The sequence below is a fragment of the Acipenser ruthenus genome, chromosome 28 (genome assembly GCF_902713425.1).
Source record: "Acipenser ruthenus chromosome 28, fAciRut3.2 maternal haplotype, whole genome shotgun sequence".
In the NCBI taxonomy this organism is placed as follows: domain Eukaryota; kingdom Metazoa; phylum Chordata; class Actinopteri; order Acipenseriformes; family Acipenseridae; genus Acipenser; species Acipenser ruthenus.
Genome location: NC_081216.1, coordinates 20,147,096 through 20,173,651, shown reverse-complemented (window position 1 = coordinate 20,173,651; position 26,556 = coordinate 20,147,096). Strand labels below are relative to the sequence as shown.

Below are 26,556 nucleotides of genomic sequence, written 5' to 3'. Positions count from 1 at the left end.
CTTTAATAACCGTGTACAATAAACCATGTTACTATGTTACCAATACCAATTCGCGCCATTTCAGCTCCATTGTGTCCAACAAGAGATTTTTTTTTTGTTCCAAGCCTTTATTGCCCACCCTTTTGTGGGAAGTGTAGTTTATTGTTACTTTAAAATTGGTTCCAAATGCTTGAGGGGTGTGTACAAACTAACTACAGTTCCCAAAATGCCACATTCTTAAATTCCAGCCCTCTCGCTCTCGTATTGGTTGAATTTGTTATTAAACATGTACGTTAGGCTCCATATATGGCGTTGCTATGTGTTACGTTAATGGTTATGTTTTTATGTAATGATATGCTAATATCCAGCTGTATGCAGCAGTCGTAGTAAGGCATGCGCAGTTACCTTATTAAGAAAACAGCAAGGATTCAAAGTTTTTGTTTGGTAAGTCCTGTATTGTTATTTGATGCACTGTTATTGTTTGAACTTTAAGGGGAAGCTGGTCTGTCTATATTTTTGGGCATTTGAAAAACGTATTTGACATGTGTGTGTTCTAAAATGCTGGATTGTGTTGCATGGTGATCGTTTACGTACAACAATGGGAGAGCGTGGAAGCGTGGCGTGGTAGTAACAAAAAACTAAATTGTGGACATACAACAGTTTCGCGCTTTGTATAAAAACCGAATGTTTTAAAAAGGCGGTGGTTTTTGCCATTTTTTAAAAAATATATATATAAATGTGTTTGCAGATGTCGCAAGCGAGTTGTTTGAAACATTCGTGTTCGGTGTTTGAATTGGATGCTGTGTTGCATGCTGTGGGTTAACGCTCCATTTGAAAAGCACCTCCCCACTTTTTAGTTTTTTCTTAACTCTGGCGTCTTGGTTACGAATTCAGGTTAGAACTTAAGAGGCATTAGTTACTGATTGGTTTTTTTTCTTCTAATTTGTACACTATCACAGAATCGTTTTTATAAGTTTTTTTTTTCTTCTTAAACACTGTTATGCACACATCGAACTTACATGATGGCGTCAATGCGGAGCTAGAGTATGGATATAAATATTTATACAGATCTTATTCAAATTCCTTTTAATGGATACATTTTGATGCTGTTCCTGTATCTACACCGTCAGTATTTCGTGTAAACAAGACTGTACCAAGGCAGGGGATATTATGAAAAATCCAGCAAATGTTATTAATGTTTGTATGTTTTAAGTTTCAGTTTCAATTTGCTGTTTTACATACATTTTAATGTTATATACACATTCACAATACCAGTACTGTAATGTCAAATTTTAAAGTACTTTTTTTTTAAAAAAAACATAAAATGGAATATAAACATGATTTTTTTTTTTTTTTTTTTTTTTTTTTTCGAAAATAGTGTTTTTAGCAGGTGTTTTTACTTTTTTTTTTTTTAAATCAGACGAAGTGCATCATATGACGAATGTCAGGAGCAGAAATTGGGTTATGTTGTGTCTGGCATGGGTACATAATGCACTTTGTTGAAATATAGGTCATTTGTATTTACTGCCCCAGCTTACGTTTTTGGTGAGAAACTAAAGCGCCATATTTAAAATCAATTGTTCGTATACTGTGAGTACGCAATTAAAGTAAAGCAAAATGAATAGCCGTCGTTTTACTTCGTTTGTGTACTGGTGTCCGCCCCCTTTTATTAAATTCCGCGGAAAAATAAAGCATACAGCTAGCGTAGCCGTGTACTCGTGCTAGCCCATACTCTGTAATACTGTATCAACTTCCCACATTACGTCATTTCACAACATGCTGTAGCTTTTTTTTGTTTGTTTCACAATGCTATGTTTCTTTGTTATTTATATAGTACCGCATTTGTCTTGATCTCGGCACCCATCAGCACTATCAGCAAGGGAGATGTTTGGTTTTCATAAATCGAAGATCTATCGCAGCCACGAAGGCTGCTGCATCTGCAAGACGAAGTCTTCCAGCTCTCGATTCACAGACAGCGGGAGATATGAGGAAACCTTCAGACTCTGTTTTGGGTCAGTAAACCTGTAACACTGTGTTGTTATTGACGCGTTGTGATGATCTAACTGTCATTTTGATGTGATTTAACCACCTACTGTTCATTACTTAAAATTACTATTTACGTATTTAAACAGTTGTATGATTAAATTATTGGATGTAGAACAAATAATATTGTCAAGACAGCTTTTGCATTTCCGAACAGCAGTCTGTCCAGTAGTGTCAGAGGAGCATGTTCAACTGTTAAGTTCACTGGTATACCCATGGTAAAAATGGCCCAATTTTATATTTAAATATCTGTTCTCTTTTGGGAAAAATGCTTTTACGTTTCATTGAAGATTGGCGCTCACAATACATGTCATGGTCCAACTTTGTGCATTTACAGAACTAAAATAAATCCTCTTGCAAGCACTAGAGTAGGCTTTATTACTTTCTGATGTGTGTCTAATAAAAGCCCAAACTAATACACTGCTTGCTCATTAGGTTGTTGGAGGACCGGACTGGAGATATCTGCAATGCCTGTGTCCTTCTGGTAAAGAGGTGGAAAAAGCTGCCCCTTGGGTCTAAAAAGAACTGGAACCATGTAAGTACTGCTGTCCTTAATGTGGGAAGTCTACAATTGTACAGTTAGGGCCTGTCTGTTTAATTAGCTAATTAGGCTGTTCATTTGCCACATGAGCGACCATCTAAGAGTTTCAGTATCAACTTTGCTGGTAAATGTGGGTGTGCAGTTTACTTTCTCTCTATTACTCATTGCTGCTAACAAGTTGAATGTTGTTCTACACTCATTTCATACTTGGTGCTAGTTGTTTGGGATGGTGGTCTGATAACTGTTGATATGCAGAAATATTAACCAAAAAGAATCGGGTTTTTATTGTTTGTCTGTTTGGTCTTCCTCAGGTAGTGGATGCGCGAGCAGGACCAGGCTTCAAACTCACAAAACCCAAAAAGATGAAAAGCAGCGACGGCAAAAAGATGAAAAGCAAGCTCAAGAAACTCCACTTGAAAAGGCAAAGTAAGTAAACGGCAGCATCTTCATACCCATGGACAAGCCTTCTCACACAGGACTGTAATATTGATAAAGGAGTCCTAATGTGCACAAAACCAGTACGCCTGAATGAATGGGTTTCTTAACAGTATGTGCCTTATTGAATCTGCTGCTTTCTTTCCAGACTCTGATGCTCACAGCACAGCATCCAGTGCCTCTCCCTCACAGTCTCCCAGCTACAGCAACCACTCCGATGAGGGTTCAGATATCGAAGCCAAGCGCAGACATTCCTCTGCTTCAGGCTTTTCTTTCATCGACCTCACATACTGGAAAAGGTAAAAAGAAGAGCAAATAACCCTAGACTTTTAAAAAGCAATGGTTCTACCTGGGCTTTTATTAGACACCATAGTGTCCCGAGATTCTCGAGCCTGTTGACCACCCTACCTGAGAGCTATTGGGAAAAAAACTACCTTGATGAGTGACCTGAATCTCCCTGCGAAATAAAACCCACGTTGAGTTAAATGCATCGTGTGTGAAACACACATCAATTAGGCTACGATATAGTTTAAAAATGATTTTAATAAAACACCAGTTCCCGAATGGTTCAACTTGTATTGGCACATTACAATAATGTAAAATTGTATTTACTAAAGCACATTGTTCAACAACGTCTTGCACATCTGACAGTTGTAAAGTTACAAAAAATATATTTTTCTGTACACCGATTTATTTATGTCCACCCCCCCCCCCCCCTCTCAGTATGATCTCTAGAACACATCTCAGGCAAAGCACAAAAGTCACCTGCATGGCGTGTTTAGTGCGTGCTCCACCAGCAATAGGGAGTTGAGAGCCGCAACAGTTCATCAAACGTGTTCTTGTTATTAAATACAAAAGTTCAGTTCAATACCAGATTTGTGTCTTTTATTTAAAGAAGAACCACACACATTGGAGGGATGTATTAAAATGGATGTGCGTCTAGGCAGATATTGGATTCGGTTCCGAACCCTGCTCAGTAGGTATTCGGACCAAATCCGAATCCTGGATTCGGTGCATCCCTAGTATATAAAAGTATTTTGAACATGATTTAGCAAACCTACATTCTATAAAGAAGTACATGATTTATTGGTATGTTTACTTGTAACTTTGTGGAGCCCAACATTTTTGCCCTGAATTTTACTATTTAAAAGTAATCTTTATACAACCGAGAGCTATACAAAGTAATGCTTATATAACTGTGAGCATAAGAGATTATTTTTCATACTTGGTTTGACTTGCATGCATTTCTAATATGAGTGAGTGACACAAACCAGTCATTTTTCACATTTAAACTCTACAGTTACTTGGTGCGGTTCTTCATTAGCCTGCACTGTGCATATTTTGTGATATTAAAAAGGCAGTAAAATACATTTTAAAATAAATATTTTTTAAAACATACTAACACCTGATGTGTATCTGTATCCGTTGCATTGAAATATTCCCCAAAGCTGAACACAATTGGTTTGTTCTTCCGCAGACAAAAGGTGTGCTGTGGCATTATTTACAAAGGTCGTTTTGGGGAAGTCATGATTGACCCTCGGCTTTTCAAGCCATGCTGCAGTGCAAAGAAGTCGGAGACCCTCTCGCAGCCAGACGCGTCTCCACAGGACCTGAAAGAAGACTGGTAATTGAGAGCGGGTGCTGCTAGCCGTTCTCGGCACCCTCCTGGGTGCGCCTTTTTAGTGTTGTCTCCAGTGGCAGACTTGCAGTTTTATACCCTTTTTTTTTTTAGTCTTGTTTTTATTAATATTTTTCATAAACTGTAATTGGAACTTAATGTAAATGACTAAAGCCAGATGAATTGTTTTGACTATTTTCATTTTGAAAATCAATTTTGATGGTTTTTTTTTTTTAATTAAAAACAAATTGCAGTTTAAACTATGGGCATTAGTATGATATTTATAGGATCAGGAGCTTTATTATACTGGCCTAAAAGAGAAAGTACTCTGTTGTATTTTTTTTTATATATATATAGCATTTAAAGACTGTAAATAGTGTTTTTTTCTTTTTTTATTAACATGAGCACCATTTGTAAATACAGTATCTAGATGTGTCAGAGCATTGCCTCCTGTTTTATTTTTGTCTACTCTAAATACAATGTAGACAAAATGGTTTCATTATATCCTGATATACATAATACGACACAGACGCTCATTGTGTGCCATTTCAGATCTCTGAGTGGAACCCATTTCTTTTCCAGGTTAAGCAGTAGAGAAATGTTGTGTGTTATTTTGTTAGTCCTGAAAATGTTCTGAAAGTACCTCACAATAGGAAATCCACTTTATTTTGTGTAGATGACATCAAATTCAGACGTGGTTGATGTCATCAGGAAAGATAAAACCTTTTTATTTTGTTGTGAAACACAGAAAAAATATCCTCACTTTTGTACACTTATGTTAGAAAATGTATATTCGTGCATAAGATGTCATAAGCCTTTCTCTTTGATAATTGTTTTTAACGGTTTAATAGAATATTGCATATCTTCTATTAAAACACTTTAAATGTCTGTTACCATTTCTGTATTTCAACCAATGCATTTCTAGGGCCCTGCGTGTGGTGGCTTCTGCATATTTGTTGCCATGTGCTTGAATCCTCGATTTTATAGCACAGCTATAGTTTCTGTAAATAACATGGATGTAGTGATGCTATAATGTTTGTAACACAAAACTGCTTTAGATTAATCATGGTCTTCACTGTAAATTGCAATTGTAAATCCTGATTCATTCTGCCAAAAGTGGTGCAAATTCAACATTCAATTCTATAATCCATTGTTGCAGTTGCTTCTGCTGTTAGCCACATATTAGTTTCCGCAAATGTTATATTTACATCATCTAATGTGCATACTGTACTTTTGCAGGTTTTATTACAGCTTTATATGTATACAAGTTTTTTTTAAACACTGTACTGAAATAAAAAGCCTGATGGGGTTAATGTACGAAAGTTAAGGGTTGTTGGATTTTTTTGGAAAAAAAATCTGCGTTGCTCTGAAATATTTAACAGTGGCATCTTCAGTCGTTAACTGTAATTACAATATTAAAACCCTAATCCTGTTTGCGTTGGCCTGTGTTTTGGTTAATTCTGGCAATGTTACAAGAGTCCTGTTTGGATTAAACCAGTGTCTGCTATTGGTCAGTTAAAACCACACTTGTAAAGTCAGATTGCTGGCTAGTTCTGTTGTTCCTCCAACTGTGCTCCACTGTTCTGTTGTAGTTCAGAGTCCTGTAGTGGTAGAACATTATATTTTTTTAGAAGCAGGGAAAGCTATGTTTTATTAGGCAGCTCTTCAGATAAATCATTTAATGCCAGGCAGTAATTGTGAATTCCCAATTTCAAATGAAAACGGAAAATATTTAAAAAGTAGCCAAAAGAAAATGATTTTTTTTGTTATCAGTTTGTATCAATCTTTCAGTATATTGAATCATGAAGTCTCATGAATCATGAAGCAGAAGAATCTGTATGAATCATGAAGCAGAAGAATCTGTATGAAATTCAGTTTGGTGATGGCTTTTGTAGTTTAAGAAAATAATTTACCAAATGATAAATAGTTGAATCTTTGTTGCGTTTTCTTGTAGAAAGGTGCTCTTTCTAATTTACAATGAACAGTAAGGTGCATTTCCTTTTTTTAATTAGCATTTTAGGTGTGCCTTACTAGAAACCAGTGGAACTGTGCAACATTTTTGTCATACTTTTTTAAATAAAATGTCTAGGTTTCCAGTGTAATTTATTTTATTTATTTCACATAAGCTTTCTGTATTCACCTCCTACTGTAAAGATAACTTTTTAAAAATCATTTTATTTTTCTGCACTTTTGAAATATTTGGTGTTAAATTGAATGCTATTATGTATCTCTACTGTAATACTGCTGTATTTTATTAAAATATGAAAACAATGTTTTGTGGGTTTTTTTGTAGAACAGAACAATTGTAGTTAAAAAAGGCAGTTTATCGTGGATACCATTGCAGTATGTTGGGTTTTGTATCTTATTAACTATTGCATCCCATAAATAAATCTAACCACATGTCTTGTTAAAGGAGACATGCAGAAGGGAGTCTGAAATTGCACTATTAAAAGGACATATCAGAACCATGAAAGGGGTGGTATCTGTGACAACACCAGCTAGTACAGCAGTGTTCTTTGCTTCTGCAATTTTCTATTGTTTTCTTATAGAACTTTGTTTTCTAATAGTTAAAACATCCGCCTTAATAAATACAAAAGATCCTCATGTAAAAATGCAATTATATATACATATGGCACAAGAAAATCAATCTGATGGCCCCATTCAATTTCAAGGGTCTTCTTGAAGGAAACAAGAATCGGCACAATTCCAAATTTAGCCACCAGATGGCGCTGTTTACTGGTTTTACGAAATACGTTGCAGAATTTGCTCAGTTTGACCGATTATATCCATGATTTGTTTGCAAAAAAAAAAAAAGGTACTAGAAATTGATGATACGTTAATTAGAAAACTCAACCAATGTGACCTCTCAAATAACGCATAAGATGGCTCTTTAATCAAATACATATGATAAATGGATTCTATGTCAAAGTACAGGTATTAATTGAATACAATCTTAGTTGTAGGCCAAATTGTGACCGTATTTTTGTTGCATACGATTTCTCTTGTAATATGTTGCTCATATTTAATAAGTAAAATGACGTACAGTAGTTTTAACAAACTTGTGACAGATTCTATTAAATAAGGATTTAATCTTTCCCATGGCAGACACACGTCAATAGCACATGAGCATTACTCAATAGACTATAGCAATATGTGTGTTAAAAGAATTAATGTTTGCGCAGGTTTGGAAGTTGGCACGTTCTCCTATCATATTTGAGGAAGAGTTCCAGAACATGCAGTAAGAGGCTCTTGCACTCATATTTCACGTGATATTCGAGTATTTAGAAAACCCTGGGGAAGGATTTCAAACAGAGTGCAGGTACAACTGTCTAAACCACAAGTTTAGACAGTTGTATTAGTCTATTATCTAAATGCAATATATAATTTACACGGTTTAGGTAAGTTTGAAAAGTAACACGACTGAGCGGTCGAATACTGTCTCCTTCCACCTGTATCAAATGATACCTTTTAGTAAACTGATTTTTTTTGTAAATGTATCGTTATTTTTTGAGTGAAGGTGAAAATTAAATACAGATCTATAGCCATATAATGCTTTAATATATTATCGGTTGAAGGGACACTATAGCCTTATTGGATGCATATTTGTTAATTTAATAGTTAAGGTTATGTGCCAAATCAAAATACCCCAACTGTAAGTCTTTCGTATTTAGTTCATTAAGTTTTTTTTTTTTTAAATTGTGTGTATTTTTTAAAGAAGTTGTATTTCTCTAGCACAAGGTTTCCTGTAAGCGTTGTGAAACCACTCAGTAAAAAAAAAAGTTATGTTATCTACCATCATTTAAATGCTCTATTTAGGAGTTTGTAACACTGAAATGGGGGGGTCGAGGGGCAACCCCCACCCCACCCATTTCACCACCCCCACTCACACCCAAAGCCTCTTTATTTGTTAGCTAAAGCAGTCCCAAAACGACACTACAATACCGTTTCGCGGTACTGTAAAGACTGAATTTTGCTAGTTACAGTATTCCTTTTTTGTCTGTTTAAAGAACATATTTCGTTATATCCATGTGGGGGAATATACAGCCTATGGTTTGTGCTTTAGTGAGTATTGTAAACTCACTGGTATAAACAAGTATTTATGGGTAGGGGGTGGGTCTGATTATGCTGCGACCACTTAAATTGAATTAGCCATATACCACTGACTGCTTTCAGAGAAAGAGACTGTGATCATTTACACCCCCCCCCCCCAACCCCCCCCCCCCCCCCCCCCCAACCCAGAGCAGTTAAGTGAGGAACGCATTGAGCTAATTTATGATTGCTACAACGCATCGGTCAAGACTACTGTGAACCATTTTGTAAATATAAACATCTCCGAGATAGAAAACACAGACAAGAGAAGTACTGAAGCACGGGCGCTAAGGTCGCCAAGGTGATTCAGTAGCCTTTCTTTGTGGGGGGAAAAAATGTAACCTCCCTTAAATGCGCTTCTCTCTGAATTCCGTAGAATATTTGCGATTCCCAGGAAGGAGAAGAATAAAAACGTCTCCAGACCTAACTGTAACAGTATAATTTATACATTATTGTCAAAGAAATACATTGCAGGCTCTTTACTCCACACAAATAAGAGTAAGTCGTCGCAGAATAGTTAATTCGCTTATTTTGAACGTTGTTCTCAAGTAGATGCTTGCTTGTGTGCTTTGTTAATTGGATTCGAAAGGATTGTATAGCGTTGCCAGCTCCCAACGTCCATCTTCATCGTTTAAAAATGTACCTTTATTACTGAACCTGCAAACGAAGCGGTAGTTGACGAGCGTTTTCTCCTTGTCCTAAAGCAATAGTGTTGACTCGTCAGTGGCTAAAACTCTTGCCCATCTTGTCACACTTTATCCCCGGCTATCCAATGTGAACTGGTCCATGAAATGCTTTCATGTTTAGCGCGCCTGGGTTGCCTCGAGGGGGGGCTGCCGAATACTCACTTTTTCATTCTCTCTCACTCATTCTCTCCCTCCCTCTATCTCTCTCTCTTTTTTTAAAACCTTCGTCAGGTCTGCTGACAGAATAGCATAGAAATGAGGCTGACACTTGGTCATTTTCTCAGTGCAAACGCGTCCTTGCAAGAAGACACCTATCCTCGGATCATATCATTATGGGAGCTGTTTGTTTTGTCAGGCACTTGTTTTGTTTGTTTTTCCTCTTGTTAAATACTCGTCAAAGCACTGCAAGTGCAGGGATTCGGGGTAAGTTTCCCTCTATGACGGGGCTGCTTGCACATATTTTCTTGGTAACTTTGAATAGCTATTTTTAATTTGTAAGAAAACATCACAGCCAATTTAATTTCCTTTTGCAAGTAGATTGATGTTATGTTTTACATTTGCTTGTGGTTTTATCATTTGTACCTTTTGTAACGGATACCATTAATGTTTTTTTTTTTTTTTAAATTTTCGCCTTTTTTTTAGTTGTGTATTTTTTAAACGAATGTTTTGTTTATTGGCCATTTTGTTTTTTGTTTGTTAACATGCAAGGTTTTACACAAACACCTTAACTGGGTTAGCAATGGTTTGGGAAAAGACGAATCTGAATGTGTTTTTCTTTAATTTAATTTAAAGATTTTTTTTTTTTAGTTTTATTTGCACTTCATCATTGCTTTGTCAGTTATGTGACGTGTGATGTTATGAGCTTGCGTGGTTACGTTTGCTAGAATGTGTTTAGAATTACTTTTAAACGGTAAAACATCATGCAGTGTGTTATACCCAACTGTATAATGGGTAATTGTATGTAAAAAATAATGTGATATCTTATAACAATTTTAAGTCGACCTGGATAAGGGCGTCTGCTAATAAATAATAATAATAATAATAATAATAATAATAATAATAATAATAATAATAATAATAATAATAATACCTTCTTAATTATTTTTTAACGATCGTTTCAGAATGCTTGCTCTAACGTCGCCCAATCCAATAAGTTCTCGTTTTGTAATTAAACCACCCTTTATCCTTTCAGTATTACATTGCTCTTTTGTCTTACTTTGGTAAAGAGGAGAAGCCCTCTTTGAGAACAGAGGTAAATAGAAACGATCTTTGTCAATCGGCAGCTGGTTTGACAGACTCAGGTAAATAATGGGGGTTTTATCTGATGCTAACGGTGGAAGACAAAACAACGCGCAACAGCCTATCAGCGAAGTCTATCGTTTATATATCACGTCACTTAATGCTGTTGTGGAAGCTTTTTTTCCGATAAGACATGACCTACTGTGAGTGGAGTTATAAACGTGTTCTTTATTTTTGCATTTTGTTTTACAGATGTAGATCATTGCGCTGAAGGAACCGATGCCTGTCATTTAGACGCTATTTGTCAAAATACACCAAAGTCTTACAAGTGCACATGTAAAGCAGGTTACAAGGGCGATGGAAAGCGATGTGAAGGTAAACAATATATATTGAAAAGCATGCATGAGTAGTTCCAGCCAAGTTTATTCTTGTTAGCTGAGCGATAATTATCTATCATTTAAGCCTAGAAAGGGAAGCAGTAGCGGAGGAAACCGTCCAGACGTTTGCTAGCTTATCACACCGTCAAAAAAAACAACAACACACACAGCTGTTTAATTCAGCTAGCAATACATTGAAATTTGTTTTATTCAGAAAATATACTAGGCATTCGATTTGAATGGCAATTTATTCTGTTGACATAAAAACGACTTATATATGGGCCGTAAAGAAGACAGGACTATTGATTTTTTTCTGTTATCTTTGTTTTCTAAATAAAAATACAAATATCTGATTTAAAAAAAAAAACGTTTTTTCTTTTGTGTATATGTCTATATACTGTATGTAAATGTGTGTGTGTGTGTGTGTGTGTGTGTGTGTGTGTGTGTGTGTGTGTGTGCTGTGCCATTTCTACCCCAGTGCTGGAATAACAAGCATTCATCCCCATCACTTGTGTCCCATTTCTAGACGTTGATGAATGTGATAATGAATATGATGGGGGCTGTGTACACGAATGCAACAACATTCCAGGCAATTACCGCTGTACTTGCTATGATGGATTCATGTTAGCACATGATGGACATAATTGTTTAGGTAAGAAGCGTTTCATATACCATACAATCCATAGAACAAGCGTTATGGGCAGCAGTGTGGAGTAGTGGTTAGGGCTCTGGACTCTTGACTCTTGAGCGGAGGGTTGTGGGTTCAATCCCCGGTGGGTCGTGGGTTCAATCCCCGGTGGGGACACTGCTGCTGTACCCTTGAGCAAGGTACTTTACCTAGATTGCTCCAGTAAAAACCCAACTGTATGAATGGGTAATTGTATATAAAAATAATGTGATATCTTGTAACAGTTGTAAGTTGCCCTGGATAAGGGCGTCAGCTAAGAAATAAATAATAAAATAATATATAATCCATGTAGTTTCATAGTTAGAGGTGGCAAATAGGTGTTGCGTGCATGCAAATGCACCTGCAGTGACGTTTCAGTACACATTGTAATAAGGTTGAAAATAGTTTCCCTTGTACATTGAGTGAAACTGATATCACAATTGTATTCATATTCCATGTATTCACATTACACAAGCCTGGTAAACACAATGCCTCCCCTGCTAGTCAGTGCAAGGGTTTACTGGAAAATCATAGAAAGAGGTTTAATTGCTTTTTTGTATTGTGGCCATGTTGTTTTATTCCTTTAGACTGTAGGGATCCACAAGAATTGTGTCCATGGTTTCTCAGAATGTCTCCTAGGTAAAGATTTTTGCAAGTATTCGGTCTATTTTGTGGTCTAAACAGTAAAAGCTGTGGTATTTAGCACTTGCAAACTAAGGCCTTTGCAAATTCAAGTTTGACTTCCAGGGGCTAAGTGCCACCTCTTCAGTTTTTAACACCGTTGAGTTAACAGCCGAGGTTTGAGGTCTGGGAGCAAAGAAGTCAGTGGCTGGCCTGAGAAACCGCTGCCATACAGCAGCGCAGCAGACTTGTACTAATCATCTATTTTAAGAAACATACTTTAATACTGACAGAGGAACTGGCCACTCACTCGACATTACTGAGACCTTGAAAATTCTCATGATCCGTAAAATTCTGAAAAACAGGACATTAAAAGCTAAATGACTTATAATGCTATAATAACATTGGTATGTATTTTGTTCTCATCTGTAACAGTAATGTGGAGGTTAATGTAGAGATTGTATTTTTCTTTCAGATGTGGATGAGTGTGCGATGAACAATGGTGGCTGTCAGCATGTTTGTGTCAACGCAATGGGCAGCTATGAGTGCCGGTGTAAACAAGGCTTCTTCCTGAGTGACAACCAGCACACATGCATCCATCGCTCTGCAGGTGAGTTCCCTGGATGTGTTGGCAATGCCTTTCCAACATGCTTCACCTATCGCTTTTTAAATCCTGTCTTTTGTGTTTGACACCAAAGTAATTCAGTTTTGGTCGTACGTTTCTGACACAACGCATTCAGTCTAGTGTCCGTCTTATCAGTACTGTAATTTAACATTGGTGTGTTTATCCAAAGCAGAGTTTAGGCAGCCCAATAACACATGAATGCCAATCCATTTGCTGATGTGCATTGTGGAGAGGAATTGCTGTTGATACCATACTAGGATGCTTTTCTTTCTTGTCAAACACATGCTTATTGGAATCCTTCCATAGCTCATTTTAATACAAAGATGTTTCTGCTGTGACATGTTGATGCCAGGTTTTGTCTGCATGGTAAGAATGGAGAGTTTGGCTTCACCTGCATGAAACAATAGGAAGTACCTGTGACATTACTGTTTTTACCCTTATAAAAGTTGACCACAGTAAAAGCATAGCAAAGCATAGTGAAAGCATTGTAAAGAATAGCAAGGTATGGTAAAGCATATTAATAAACATGGCAAACCAGGGTAAACTATGGTAAATGTATAGTTCAACCATAAGAAAAGCCACGGTAAACCTTTAGAAGTGTAGTAATGGAACATTTTAGTTTTTTGGTGTTTTGAACATAGTGCTGCAGTGTAATTGGCAAAAGCATATCTTTCCTATCTTTCAAAAAGGCTGGATATGAATATTGCAGAATAGGACTTAATGACCATAGGGAGATTATGAACAACTGAGTTTTCATATTGAGGTATTTGAAAAGTGTTCATGGTAACAAAGAGAAGACTTTACCACAGGTGGGTATAACGGAGCGCTATGGTTATGTGTTCTGTAACATAACATTGTACATGCCTTAGTTATCTGTGGTACACATACACTGTATCACCCTGCCACAGAATCATTTGATAAAGCTTGTTGAAATTCCCTACGTCCATTCTATACGTCCCGTACGTGAGCTGTTTACTGCTGTGCTATCTTTTGTACCTGGTTTCTTAATCACAGAGATGGAGAGCTCCTCATTGTATTCCTTACACCTGGGTGTTAAGTGTCCTGAACCCTGAAGCATGTAACTCGTTTGGTTATCTCCACCAGCTGCATTAAGGGTCCTATGTGTGCAAAAGGAAGTTTTTTATCCTAATTGTAAAGTAAATGAATTAATAGTGCGAGTGCTTTCTTAACACCTCATATCTGATTACGGTAATTCAAGAGAGTATTTTTTTTTTTTTTTTTTTTTTTGTCTAGCAGTGTCGCACAATGAGAATTATTAGGCTAATTTGTAAGTTTATGTTATGTAGATCTGTGATTGACAGCATAATAGTAGATGATAGCTTTTAAGTTGGGTTCTTTTTTCTCTTTTGTATTATCTGTAGGATTGTGGGTGTATAGAGAGTTCAAACTGTGGGAAAGGAACCCATGGTCTGTTGGAAAAGAATAAGTTCATAATTGCAGCATGTAGAGTCTTTTGTGTGCTGCGTTTTAGATAAGAATAGAACACCGTTTTCTGTGTCTGTAACTTTCACCTCGCTCATTATTTTATTTTATTTTATTTTATTTTAAACGGCACATTATTTTTCAGCTAAACTGAATACAAAAATCATTTCCAGGAGGTTTTAAATCCAAGGAGCTCTGTGAAGATATTAATTCCAATATAGGCACTCATTCTGAAGCGCAAAGGCAAAAACGAAATTTCAGAGAGCAATGTGATTATTTGAAGGGTATTAAACTACAAATAATTAAACTTATCTTTGAAAGAAGAGCATACTGAAAGCAAAAGTGAAAAAGTTGCTTGTGCAAATATAAAACCAATTTATCTTAAGCCTACTGGACACACACTTTTCACATGTTTGCAATTGTTTCTGTTACTTTTTGACTTGTTCGCCTTTGATGAAAAGCATTTACATGGGCCGCAGATGGTTTCTGTCTTTTGTCCGTGTGTTTTTTTCTTCCTTTTATATACACAAAGTAATGCCTCTTGGGATGACATTTTGTGTTGTGTGTCCGATGGCTGTGTGGCACTTGAAAGGTAGTGAAATGCATGGAATTTCCTGAGGCTACTGCATCAGATGTATTATGTGAGGCCCCATGCTGAAATGTTTGCTCAGATGAATGAAGGACCATGTTCTTTGTATGGAATATTTTGTCAAAGTTTCTATAAGATGCACTTTAGCCCGAAAAATGTGTACAGATAAACAGTTTAAAGTCATATTTTTGTGGCTTTATTGCAGTATTTAGATACCATGTAAAAATATAAAATACATTTTAAAAAATGCATGCGGTTACTGTATATATATATATATATATATATATATATATATATATATATATATATATATATATATATATATATAAAGCATTGCATGATGGCACTTTTTAGTGGTGATAGCATATACTACCCAATCAGTAAAATAAGTTTGTATTTTGTAATGATAATATAGTTTTTAAAAACTCATTTGCAAAAAACTGACGATGTATATGTGAAGAATCTCTTGTAATAGTTATTTCTTTCCCTTGTTTTTCATCAGTGTTTGTCCGCTATTAAAGTTACTGAGACTCACAAGAAAAGACCCAGAGTGTAGCCCCAAAGGCTCTGATGCCACTGAGTGACAGAACTGCATATCAGAATTTTACAGTTGTATGACCTGAGGGTTCTCCATTAGAAAGTCTCTCTGTGTTTCTGGGATGACTTAAGATTTATTAAATGTCTGGAGCTTCTTAAAACTGTGGACTGGTAAAATAAGACATTTAAAAGCAATTTACTGCTACTATGACGAATAAACATGGCAGTGAAGCATTCCCAGGGAACGCAGTCTTTTTAGTGAAGCAAACCACATCCTTTAACTTTGTTTTCACTGGAATTCTTCAATTAAGAATAACTAGACATACATGCATTATGATAAACCACAGTCTACCTTTACCTTACATTTCAATAATTTAATATGGCTACTTCATTTTAACAACACTGCTTATTACACTAGTAAAATGCTACCTATAAAGAGAAACGTTAACACTTGCTAAAGGTTAAGAAATGGACTGTTTTTTATTATTGCCTGTAGGGTACCTCTTTTTTTAACATCTTTATTGGTCGCAGCCTTTAGCCAGATCCTGCTGAGTCCTGTCTGCACTGTCACTTTCATCCCAGCAGTGCAGATTAATAGCGGGTGTGTAAACAGTTTGTACCTGTCAAGAAGACGCATTACAAAATGTTTCAGCTCACAACTGACATGCAACAAGGATCAGTGCTCGAGCTACCAGCATGAGGTCTGTTGTGTTACTGACTCCACTGGATCCGCTGCCTTCTGAACAATGTGCGCGTCGTTTGGGAAGGCGCAGGCAGCAGAACCAACTTAGTTTGCACAGCATTGAGTGTATGGAGAGTGTATGTATTGAAATAATGCTTATTTAGTAATTAAAGTTGATGCGCTGTGGTCACTTGTTTTTCTGCTATATTCTATTATCGTCAGTCCTAACTGAATATGCACCTCACATTAAATTACAGTAACTTGTGGTTCCAGTACTGTCCTGTTAATCTTGTAATTAAAGTTAAAAAAAAGGTACCAGTAAATCGAAGTCACTGTAATGAGCCCTTTTTAAGTCGTAAGTTTTATATATATATATATATATATATACAAACCAGTATAGAGAGGGTTACATTTCAGTATGTTTAGGCAAGGTCAGGTTCTGTTTTATTATACTCCTAAACAAATAAATTACATTTTAATACACTTCCAATTAATGCGCTTCCAAAAAAGGAAATAACTGTTCTTGGTTTTACAAGAATGCGTCCTTCATATAAAATAACTACAGGGAGCTGTCATGGTTAATAACAAGATGTCACCTTTTTCATGTGAAATTGGGTTTAACCCTAATAAAAAATAGCAATTCAGGGGGTAAAAATCTGTCTTAATTAACCGGAACATCTGAACCCCGCATAATATATTATTGTTAACAATAGGCTGCAGGAATACAGCATTGTATAACAGAAAACTTATAGTGTGTCATTAAAGTGATATTGCAACATGTTGCTACCACTTGTTAATAATGGTCAGCCTGCCTCTTTAATAACTTGCTTTTAGAGGCTTATCAATGGACCCCTAAAGGAAAGTATGAGCAAGTTTGCTTCCCTGTAGCTTCTCCTCCATACAGCTCTGATCACAGTACCTGGATAATTACCCACATGGTTCTCTTTCACAGAGGGAATGAGCTGCATGAACAAAGATCACGGCTGTGCCCACATCTGCAAGGAGACTCCGAGAGGAGGCGCGGCTTGTGAATGCAGACCTGGTTTTGAGCTTGCCAAGAACCAGAGGCACTGCATCTGTATGTGCAATCTTGTATTGTTCTATTGCATGGGTATTGTTTTTAATGTAATGGTTAGTTTAAACTTGACAATACAATCTGTTATGAATACAATGAAAAAATAATCTCTTCCCAATTCAGATTGTCTTCTAATTTTATAACAAGTTTATATACCAGATATTTAATGTGATCTGTCGTTTGTTTACCTATAAACCTTTTTTCGTGAACATGGATTTGAGGATTTATTAGTTTGTTCATAACCTGCTCTACTTGCTTGGGTCCTTGTGAACAACACAACAGAACTTCATTAAAACCAATGAGCACATTTTTCCTGAAGAAGTGACTATACTTCATGGAAGTCCTAGTGTGCAGTTGTTTAATCCCTAGCCTGTTGAACCTGTTTCAGGTTTAATTACTTTGTCTACTGTCTGATATCAAAGTGTTGCTATTTTATTTAGTGACGTGCAATCATGGAAACGGTGGCTGCCAGCACACCTGCGATGATGCTGATCATGGACCGATTTGTGGATGTCACCGGAAGTATGCCCTTCACTCTGATGGGAAAACATGCATAGGTAAGTGAGTAGGGAACCTGAGCTATATGAGAAATCAGTGAAATATTTAATGAGGTTAATAAGGAGTCAGTAAATGGGTGCCAATAATAAGATCTGACACAGTCTGGGTCATTAAACCAGCTTGCTCTAATTTAGTGATTATAAGGAATATAAATGTATAAACTACGTGCAACAGAACCTTTTTAGTTTTTTCTGTTTAAACCGTGTATGCCCAGTTCATGGATTAAATGTGTATTCTTCCAAACTTACTATTAAAACTTAGACCGGGAAAGAGTAAAAGTATTTTGTAGCCACAATACCTGAAACGTCCAGTACTTAAAAAAAGATTTCCCACCTTGTATACATTTCTTTTTTTCTGTTTCTTCTTTCATTTCTCCTGTCCTGAACTCCCGCGCTCAGTTTATGTAACTCAAAAGACAAAACCCCCACTTTCTCTGTGATTGGAAACCATGTAGTCTCTGTTGCAGTCACGTTCTCTAGCACCGAATCCCCACCTCATACATGTAGCATCGAGAACCCGAGACAACTCACAGATCAAAGAGCACACCTCGTCTCTGGAGGAGAGCATAGATGAGTTTGCCATTGGTCCCGATCCATCGTTCAAATGACTATTGCTTGAGCACTCCATTTTGATGCACGTGAGGCTGTGTCTGGAAATACAATTAGATTGCTTGTTCTTGAACTAACTTGAGCGAAACATTTAACAAAAACCATTTACTGCAGTTATAAATGTCAGCGATAGTAAAAACAAGCATGCCGCCTCTAAGCAAGCTCCACACATTGCTTGCAATGGACACTGATATTTCCTTGCTGGTCAGTTATAGACAAGCAGAAAACCAGCTCTGCAGCTAACATCTCTTTTGTGCATGCATTTCCTTTCTTTAGTTGCTATGTATGTGACATTCACATTCTATCTCTTTATGTTGCTCGATGTCCAAGATCTTGCTTTGGCTTTCCAGTATGTTTAAGCAAGCTTTTTTTTAATTTTTTTTTATTACATTTGTATTTTTTTCTCTCTCCAGTGAAATTGTGTAAGTGTGTCTATGTCAATTTGCATTGCTTTGTGTTTAACCATTGTTATCCTGTTGTCATGATGTGTGATTTGAGCTGCTACACGTACTAAACTGAACAGAGAAAGAAAAAAATAAAGAATTGTCTAAAAGTTTGACGAATTCCACCATTGTAGCACAATCTCCTTTAGCTGACGCATCTGAATTGGTTGACCGACTGCCATCTATTTGTGTTATAGAGAAGGATGAGGCTGCAGTTGAGAGCTCAGTGTACAATGCCACGTCAGTAGCTGATGTGGACAAGCGGGTGAAACGGCGACTGCTAATGGGTAACACTTTTCTGTTTCTCTGTCACTGCTTTATCTTTGCTTTTATTTGTATTAGTCTTCTTGCCTTGAACTAGATGCCATCACACTACCCCATTGGCAAACATTGTGCTGTGCATTTGACATCAGTTTACTGCTCCTTGACTAGCATAGCCTTCACCTTTATCCAACACTTTGCATTGATATTCTCCCAGGATGCTAGAATAGGTCCAAGGATTGCTAAATACAGGAGATTATGATGCAAGCTACTCTTCAGTTTGGTTTGCAGTACGATGCTTGAGCCATAAAGGTTTCAGTTATATAACATTTTTCAACTTTACCAACACCGAGGAGGTCTAGATTTATTTTGTGGACACCACGTCTCAGAGATGCAGGCAGAAACTACCATGTATCTGCATTTAGACTGTACACAGACGAGTGGCATTAACAAAATAACAAGATCAAAGCTACGTAAGATTATAAATTAGCTTTTAAATAAAAAAGTTACATGTACTTAATATTTAATCTCCAGTAAAAAAAAGAGAAATGCATTATTGGGTGCTATTGGGTGCAGGTGAGTTGCAAAGTATAAAGATTGTATTCACTAATCATTAGCATGTGAGTTATTGCATTGCAGTGTTATGCATGTACCGTTGTGCTGGGTGGTATGTAGCAAAAAGCTGTTTTCTATATAACAAAACAAGCCACACAAATACGCTGAGATTGGAACCCATGATAAAGTCTAATAAAAAAGATTGAGAAGTGATTTGTTAATGAAGTGGGTGTGCTTGATGATATTAAGAGATGCTTTACACCTACTCTTCTGAAATGAACCCTTCTTGTAAAACGGCCCGTATTACATTTATATTACTGAGATTGTAAAACCCTGTTCTACAGTTGCCAGTGCTAAATGATTACATTTTTGGGGGGATGATAACAGGATATTGAATGATAAATATAACATGCCCACTTTTTCTAAAATTGTTTCCCCTCAATTCTGCTGCGTTGACAAGGTGCCAGTGCTGTCAATTTCACATGTGTACTTACCCACCAGATGGGACAGTGTGATGGTGTAGCTTTGTAAAACTGTCAGTTCAGCAAGGTGCTTCTTTTTGAGGTGGCCATCTTTGTTTCTACTCAGAATTGCAAATGGCAGCAGTCCTGTAAGACGATTTAGTTTTGTTTGGTTCGTTGGTACATTACCCATGTCATTTGCCTTAATTTCGCCCACACTCTTTATATGACCACTTCCATGATACAGCTCTAATTCTATATTATCAATTCAGTGAAATAAAAAAATGGTGTGTAGTTTTCTTAACATGTTTAATGCATTAGTTTTAAAAAGCATTTCTAAACCTGAAAAGTGTCTTCCCTGTTGTACTTTCAGAAACGTGCGCAGTTAACAATGGAGGCTGTGATCGCACTTGTAAAGACACCTCTACGGGCGTTCGGTGCAGCTGTCCGGTAGGATTTACATTGCAGACTGATGGAAAGACCTGCAAAGGTTAGACACCTGAAATGATTATTACCTGATATCATATATGCATACAGGGGATCTTTAAGTAAAGCCTATGTGGTGTATATTAGGTGGGTTCACTTCCTTATATCTTGTGACAATTTCCCCTTCAGTCACTGTGTGTATAATTGTACCACATTAAGTTTCCTCTCCATGTATCTATCTTATAATGCATAATGCAACTTCTTGAACTCCATAAGGTGCACACAAACTGTTTTAAAGTACTGTTTTCTTCTGGATGTAGATACAGTAGCTTGTCCAGCAGTGCAGGGTAAAAGCTCTTCTGGCTGGCCCTCAAGGGTTGTTATTTTGCAATATTCAGGTTGTCTTGGGTTTGCAAACAAACATTTAGCATGTCACACTGATCACATGTTCAACAACTCCCACCCACCAGAAACCTATGACAGCTTTGAGGTTTCAAATTATAAACCTCCTACCCACCTACCTACCACAGTTCTTAAAGCGTTACTTTTCAAAACTTAGCATGAAGTATTTTCTATATTCATTCATTACAAAAGACACTTTCTTACAAGACCCCCACTTTCCCACGTAGCTGATTGCAACCCTTAAGTTTATGAAATTGCTGATTTTCACCTTGCAGATATTGATGAATGTCAGTTCCATAATGGAGGATGTGATCAATTCTGTAAAAACACGATTGGGAGTTTTGAATGCAGCTGCAAAAAGGGATTCAAGCTTTTAACAGATGAGAAATCTTGCCAAGGTAAGTGAATTATATTTTCATAGTATGTGTGTTCATTTCAATTTTTTTTAAAAGATAAAAAATAGAATAACAATAGAATTTTGTGATCACTGAGATTAGACTTACCTGTTTCAGTAGGGAATGCAAAACATTATGCTTAAAATTGGAAAACGGGAAAACAAAATATTGAGCTAGAATATAACTTGTTTCAGCTTGTGGGATTCCTTTAAAGATCCTTAACGGTGCCTCATAGAAAATCTTTGCTTTTCATAAAACTAAACTAGCTTTGATGTATATTTTGATACAAGGGTCAATGATGTGCAAAATATGCTACCCTCAGCCCACCCATAGATTTGCCACACAGGATTTCAAAGTTAACTGTCTGCAAACAAAAGTCATTTGGTCATTTTTGCCAATTAAAGTTTTCAAATCACCAACATAGAGCACCAACATAGAGCATATGAGGTAAAATGATGGAGGAAGTGCTGTGCAGCTTAATTAGTCATTGTATTTTCATGTTTATAGCCCTTCCGTCTTCCAGTCATACGAAAACACCACCCAAAACATATATCTGAATTTTTAGCAACAGTCAAAAACACAAATAAACAATACCTCTAGAAAGTTCAATAGTATTGGGGCCATAGAATAGAGATTTATTGTGCTTTATTTTTTGATTGAATATCATCCAATGAGAACAGACGCCAATAGGAGACCTGCATGGCTGTCCAGATATAAAACTTCCAATGGACCTACGAATACACGAATACGCGCCATTGGAAGCAAGTTACACAAAATGGCAACCCAGTCTGGAAACCCATATTTAAGATGAAAAAGCCATTTTTCATAATGCTTTCCTGCTGTACAGTATAAAGCTCTACAACCCTTGCTAGCTTGGGAGATGTGATCTTTTAAGCTAAAGCATGCCTGCCAACTTTGTCTATTTCATTTCATTTAGGGTGCATTATAATACAGCAGATGTGTTGGGCTCCATTATGTTTTCAGAATTCTAATGCATAGCCTTTCTCTGGCAAAGTTTATTTACCGGTTGTCATAAGCCTTTGGGAGTTGATTTATTGCTGAAGAGCTTGAATGTTGGCTGAATTACACTTCCAAACACATCCTGTATTTATTCTGATGATCGTTATTTCATTACAGATATCGATGAGTGCTTCTTTGAAAGAACATGTGACCACACCTGCATTAATTACCCAGGAAGCTTTGAGTGCGTGTGTAATAAAGGATTCACCCTGTATGGGTTGGCACATTGTGGAGGTAATATTGGAAGAACAAACCCACCCCAACAGGAACACTTGGCTTGAATTGGATACTAGATACGTTTCATAGCATCATTATAAAACGTATATTGTATCAGAACCACTATAAAACCACCATAACGTACTGTAATTGAAAAACAGCATTTCAAGGGACTGTGACTCGTAGCCACTTGACACTTTTGCTGTAATTATTGATATATTTTAAATAGCATTCTAGTAGCAAATATTATCACAGTAGAATACAATGACAAATATGCTTGAATATGCTTATTATATCAGTTTATGAACATAGTTATACAATGTTATGCAGCCTTTATAAAGGTGTTGAGAATCCAACTCAGTATCCAAGAAAATAAAGCAGTACTCAACTGAACAGACATGATTTTTTGTTCCAACGCTTGAAATGCAGGAAGATTTATTTCTTTACTTGTCAGAAGACATCTGCATGATTTGGCTACAGTTTTCATTTGTAGGCTATAGCTGCTGCGATTACTGCTTGAAAGGGGATTTATAGCAGTTTAACATTCTTTTTATCCATATCTATAAACTGTATCACAAATTCTAGACAAAAGCTTTTACTGAAGCAGATGAAGGGATTTGCCAAAATGTTTACTTTAATGTTCATGAGAATTCTCTAGCATGTATCTTCTTTACTTGTTTGATAAGAGAGATCCCAGAATTCAAAGTCCAGGGTGTTGTTTTTTGGTTGTGTGACAGGATGACTTGTCAATGACAGGATCCCCTGTTGTATGAATCTTGTGAATGTTATGTGGAATGGAGAGAATGTGTTGATTTCTGAAATGCTTTTCCTCAGATATTGATGAATGCAGCATCAACAATGGAGGCTGTGAGCACAGCTGTGAGAATACGGTGGGGAGCTTTGAGTGTCATTGTCATTTGGGTTACAAACTCCACTGGAACAAGAAGGACTGCATTGGTAAGCCACGATCATTACAGATGCCTCATCATTCAGGATGCTGGTCTGTTTAGCTGCTTAATGTTGGATCGATGCGTTTAGCTGGTTTCATTTCCCGGTGTAAATGGTTCATGTTTGTTTTAGTGATCTAATGCTGAAAACAGGAGATACTTTGGGGTTCTTTGCTTTTCTTTTTCTGTGCTTTCTCTGGGAATGCTCAGGCTTGCTGTATGTGCCCGTTTTGTTTCTTTTGTGCCTGTTTAACTTTGTATGGGTTTGGAATTTATTATCCCCATTTAACTGCTCAAGACATGTGGCCTGGGTGCTCCTGTCAGCACTGCGGTGGAGGGTTTCTAAAGCTTACCTCTCTGCTGCTCTTTCCACCGCGATGTGAAAAAGTGCTATTCCCCATGAGTTTGTTGTGTTTTTAATCCCGTTTAGAAGCAGAGGGTCTGCCAGTGGCTAAAAGGCCTTCTAAAGCCATGCTAAACTGCAGTAAACTGGAAGGGAGCGACTGCTGTTTTCTGACATGCCAATCGCATGTGCACATCCTGACTGGTAAGAGTTACAGCACCACGTTTCCACTGTATACTGGAACAATCAGCAGCAACATGTTATAAAGACTGCAATTAAACTGCACTCTAAAAAAAACACTTTGATCACTGTAATAATGAAAATGTTTGCAGTGTTTAACTGACTGATAGCGGTGCTCTTGATAACCCTAGAAGCTTGTATGGTAACTAACCTTTTGCACAACAAGAACAGAGTTACATACAAGGTGTTGTGTGTCCCTGTAAAAAAAAAGCCTCATCCTTCATACAGTTGTTTGGATAAAGCTACGTTTATCACTCCGCATTGTGATCTGTTTGTCAGGGTTTGAAGATTCATACACTGTGACCTGTGGGACGCCTTACCATTGCTCCAGTAATGGGCTCAGAAGCAAAAATACCTCTAATTGCTTTGGCAAGTATACAAATTACATGAGTATATCATTATTTTCATATGTGATCTTAGAATTATTTTTCATGTGATCTTTTGCGTATTTGATACAACAAAAACTATAGACTTTTGATCATCACAAAAGTAGTCTTATATATATTGTGTATTATTTGACAGAAGCATTGCAGCAGTCAGTTTATTCCAAATGTTTTCCTATATTCTTTTCCAGGGATGGATTCTGGTAACACACCACGGATAAAGACAACAGCAACATTTAAATCAAGTGCAGGGAAATGCAATTTGAAAAGAAGCCAAGAGAAGCTTAAAGAAGGTCTAAAGCTAGCTCTTTCAGGTACAAAAGAAGTTACAACAATTTACCCATTAACACAGTCTTAAGTGCATTACCAGAACAGAACCGAGAGCGCCTTCTGAAGATCAGCTGGAAATGACAAGTCTCTGTGAAACCTAGTGAATAAAGAACGTTTCTGACATCTCAACACTGCACATTGTGCGGCTGCTACATTACAAATTGAAATTAACCATGACGTGGCTTTCACCAAAGCCCTACCCAACCATCAATCACATTAACTTCTAATAGATGGATTATTGTTCTCTCAGAAGATCAGGCATTGTCCTTACATCATGCTGAATGTTATCTTTAAACAAACAACAACAAAAAAAGAAATTCTTCGCAGTCTCTTAGCATTACTTTCAAAGCTGCTGTCAGCAAAAAGTTAGAAGTAGAATTTAAATTGCCATAGAAAAATGATTTATTTTGCCTCTGTTGTTGGGATTCGTTCCCTACTTATATACAAAGTGGATGGATGGTCTAATGCAGAGAAATGTATTTTGAATCTTGTATTGTTACAAGGAAACAGTTTATTTGTCTTTTAAGGTAACAACCTTAAATACATCAAATCTATTTTAAAATTGGCACTATACCTTTAAGGCACCACACTTTTAGAGAAACAATATTAAAAAATAGTAAAGCAATACTAGTATTCATTATAAAATCCCATTAAATTGTTAACACTAACACCTTAAAGGTGAGGTGATTTTAGTTGCAGTATGTAGTTTTTTTTTTCCCACATCTAACCAAGTTTTGCTGGTTTTGAAATTTTTATTTTTACGCCCACACAGACAAAAAGAACCCTTATACGGAGAACACCCAGTTCAGCTTTTTAAGCCTGAGATGTATCTCAGCAAGGAAAATACGCAGCCGGCATGGACGGAAGACAGGCGAGGACGAGGGCTCGTCGATTACTGCCCAATTTGAGTTTGAAATGAACCTGCAGGAGGTAACAGGTTGGTTTAACGGATTTGAGAGAGGTGCTGCTTGCTTTTGTCTCTCGTAGCATGTAAGCATCATTTGTTCTTTCTTGCTCATCCTTTTCCCTTCCTTCTCAGTGCAAAAAAAAGTATCTCCTGTTTTACTGTTGTAGTCATGGTGTGTGGGGGGGGGGGGGGGGGGGGGTTGGTGTGGCTTGCGTTGATAAAAGTGTAAGCAGGGACTTGTGTCCAGTGTCCCATGGGTGCACCACAGGTCCATCACAGTCTACTGCAGAAGGGTCCATTCGGTAGTCTTTGACTATCTGCCAGTAGATGAATGAATGTGCCTGGTTTCAAGGATTAAGACGAGGCTACCTTGGTCACACCTCTGTCTGTTAGGTGTCTTGTAGTCAATGCAGCTTTTTGTATCAAGTGCTTTTCTCGACAGAATCTTGCGACTTGGCATGCGTGCGTAAGCGGTCCGAGAAAAGACTACGCAAAACTATCCGCACTCTGAGAAAGTCTATCAACAGGGAGCAGTTCCACATGCGCTTCGGGGGCACTGAATACGAGCTGCCGAAGAAGAATACCAAATCTCTGGATTCGTCGGAGCACTGTGGCACTGGACAAGTACTCTGGGACAACACATGCAGTAAGTCAGTCAGTGATTCACTGTTCACTTCTGGAAGAACTGCAAGATAATTGGGTAATTGTTTCTTTGAATTGGACACAATGTAGCATTCATACCACCATAGTAAACTCTGAGCACAATCCTACAGAATCAACTAACATGTCATGAATACAATGCATGTGGTGCTGGT

The 26,556-nt window shown here is 37.1% G+C and overlaps 2 protein-coding genes across 6 annotated transcripts in view; both read left to right on the top strand.

The window, feature by feature from the left end:
- Positions 1 to 289: 289 nt before the first annotated feature.
- Positions 290 to 6,066, top strand: LOC117434808 (SIN3-HDAC complex-associated factor-like). 3 transcript variants are annotated; one of them, XM_034057470.3, is made up of 6 exons: positions 290 to 423; positions 1,814 to 1,991; positions 2,458 to 2,557; positions 2,875 to 2,989; positions 3,147 to 3,297; positions 4,476 to 6,066. In XM_034057470.3, exons 2-6 carry the CDS (start codon positions 1,864 to 1,866, stop codon positions 4,624 to 4,626), a joined length of 645 nt encoding a protein of 214 aa, XP_033913361.1. In that variant the 5' UTR covers positions 290 to 423; positions 1,814 to 1,863; the 3' UTR covers positions 4,627 to 6,066. The 3 variants fall into 3 exon arrangements, with proteins under 3 accessions (XP_033913361.1, XP_058859155.1, XP_058859154.1); XM_059003172.1 differs by lacking the exon at positions 290 to 423 and adding an exon at positions 507 to 603; XM_059003171.1 differs by lacking the exon at positions 290 to 423 and adding an exon at positions 697 to 873.
- Positions 6,067 to 9,588: 3,522 nt separating this feature from the next.
- LOC117434756 (signal peptide, CUB and EGF-like domain-containing protein 2) overlaps positions 9,589 to 26,556 on the top strand; it is a 28,286-nt gene continuing 11,318 nt past the window's right edge. The window contains exons 1-16 of one of the 3 annotated variants that reach the window (XM_059003175.1): positions 9,589 to 9,814; positions 10,883 to 11,005; positions 11,534 to 11,659; positions 12,771 to 12,905; positions 17,124 to 17,249; positions 17,687 to 17,803; positions 19,053 to 19,142; positions 20,506 to 20,622; positions 21,236 to 21,358; positions 22,493 to 22,609; positions 23,426 to 23,548; positions 23,969 to 24,085; positions 24,401 to 24,490; positions 24,696 to 24,818; positions 25,607 to 25,771; positions 26,184 to 26,387. In XM_059003175.1, coding sequence (XP_058859158.1) covers positions 9,724 to 9,814; positions 10,883 to 11,005; positions 11,534 to 11,659; positions 12,771 to 12,905; positions 17,124 to 17,249; positions 17,687 to 17,803; positions 19,053 to 19,142; positions 20,506 to 20,622; positions 21,236 to 21,358; positions 22,493 to 22,609; positions 23,426 to 23,548; positions 23,969 to 24,085; positions 24,401 to 24,490; positions 24,696 to 24,818; positions 25,607 to 25,771; positions 26,184 to 26,387 — 1,987 coding nt within the window. In that variant the 5' untranslated portion in view covers positions 9,589 to 9,723. The remainder of the gene's footprint in view (positions 9,815 to 10,882; positions 11,006 to 11,533; positions 11,660 to 12,770; positions 12,906 to 17,123; positions 17,250 to 17,686; positions 17,804 to 19,052; positions 19,143 to 20,505; positions 20,623 to 21,235; positions 21,359 to 22,492; positions 22,610 to 23,425; positions 23,549 to 23,968; positions 24,086 to 24,400; positions 24,491 to 24,695; positions 24,819 to 25,606; positions 25,772 to 26,183; positions 26,388 to 26,556) is intronic. The other 2 variants (XM_059003176.1, XM_059003177.1) reach the window with 2 other exon arrangements.

What these genes read in the sequence shown, in the direction of transcription:
- LOC117434808 (XM_034057470.3), top strand. Translation starts at nt 1,864, where the DNA reads ATGTTTGGTTTTCATAAATCGAAGATCTATCGCAGCCACGAAGGCTGC. An exon ending in ACCTTCAGACTCTGTTTTGG is followed by an intron (nt 1,992 to 2,457) that starts GTCAGTAAACCT and finishes CTTGCTCATTAG; the next exon opens with GTTGTTGGAGGACCGGACTG. An exon ending in ACTCCACTTGAAAAGGCAAA is followed by an intron (nt 2,990 to 3,146) that starts GTAAGTAAACGG and finishes CTTTCTTTCCAG; the next exon opens with ACTCTGATGCTCACAGCACA.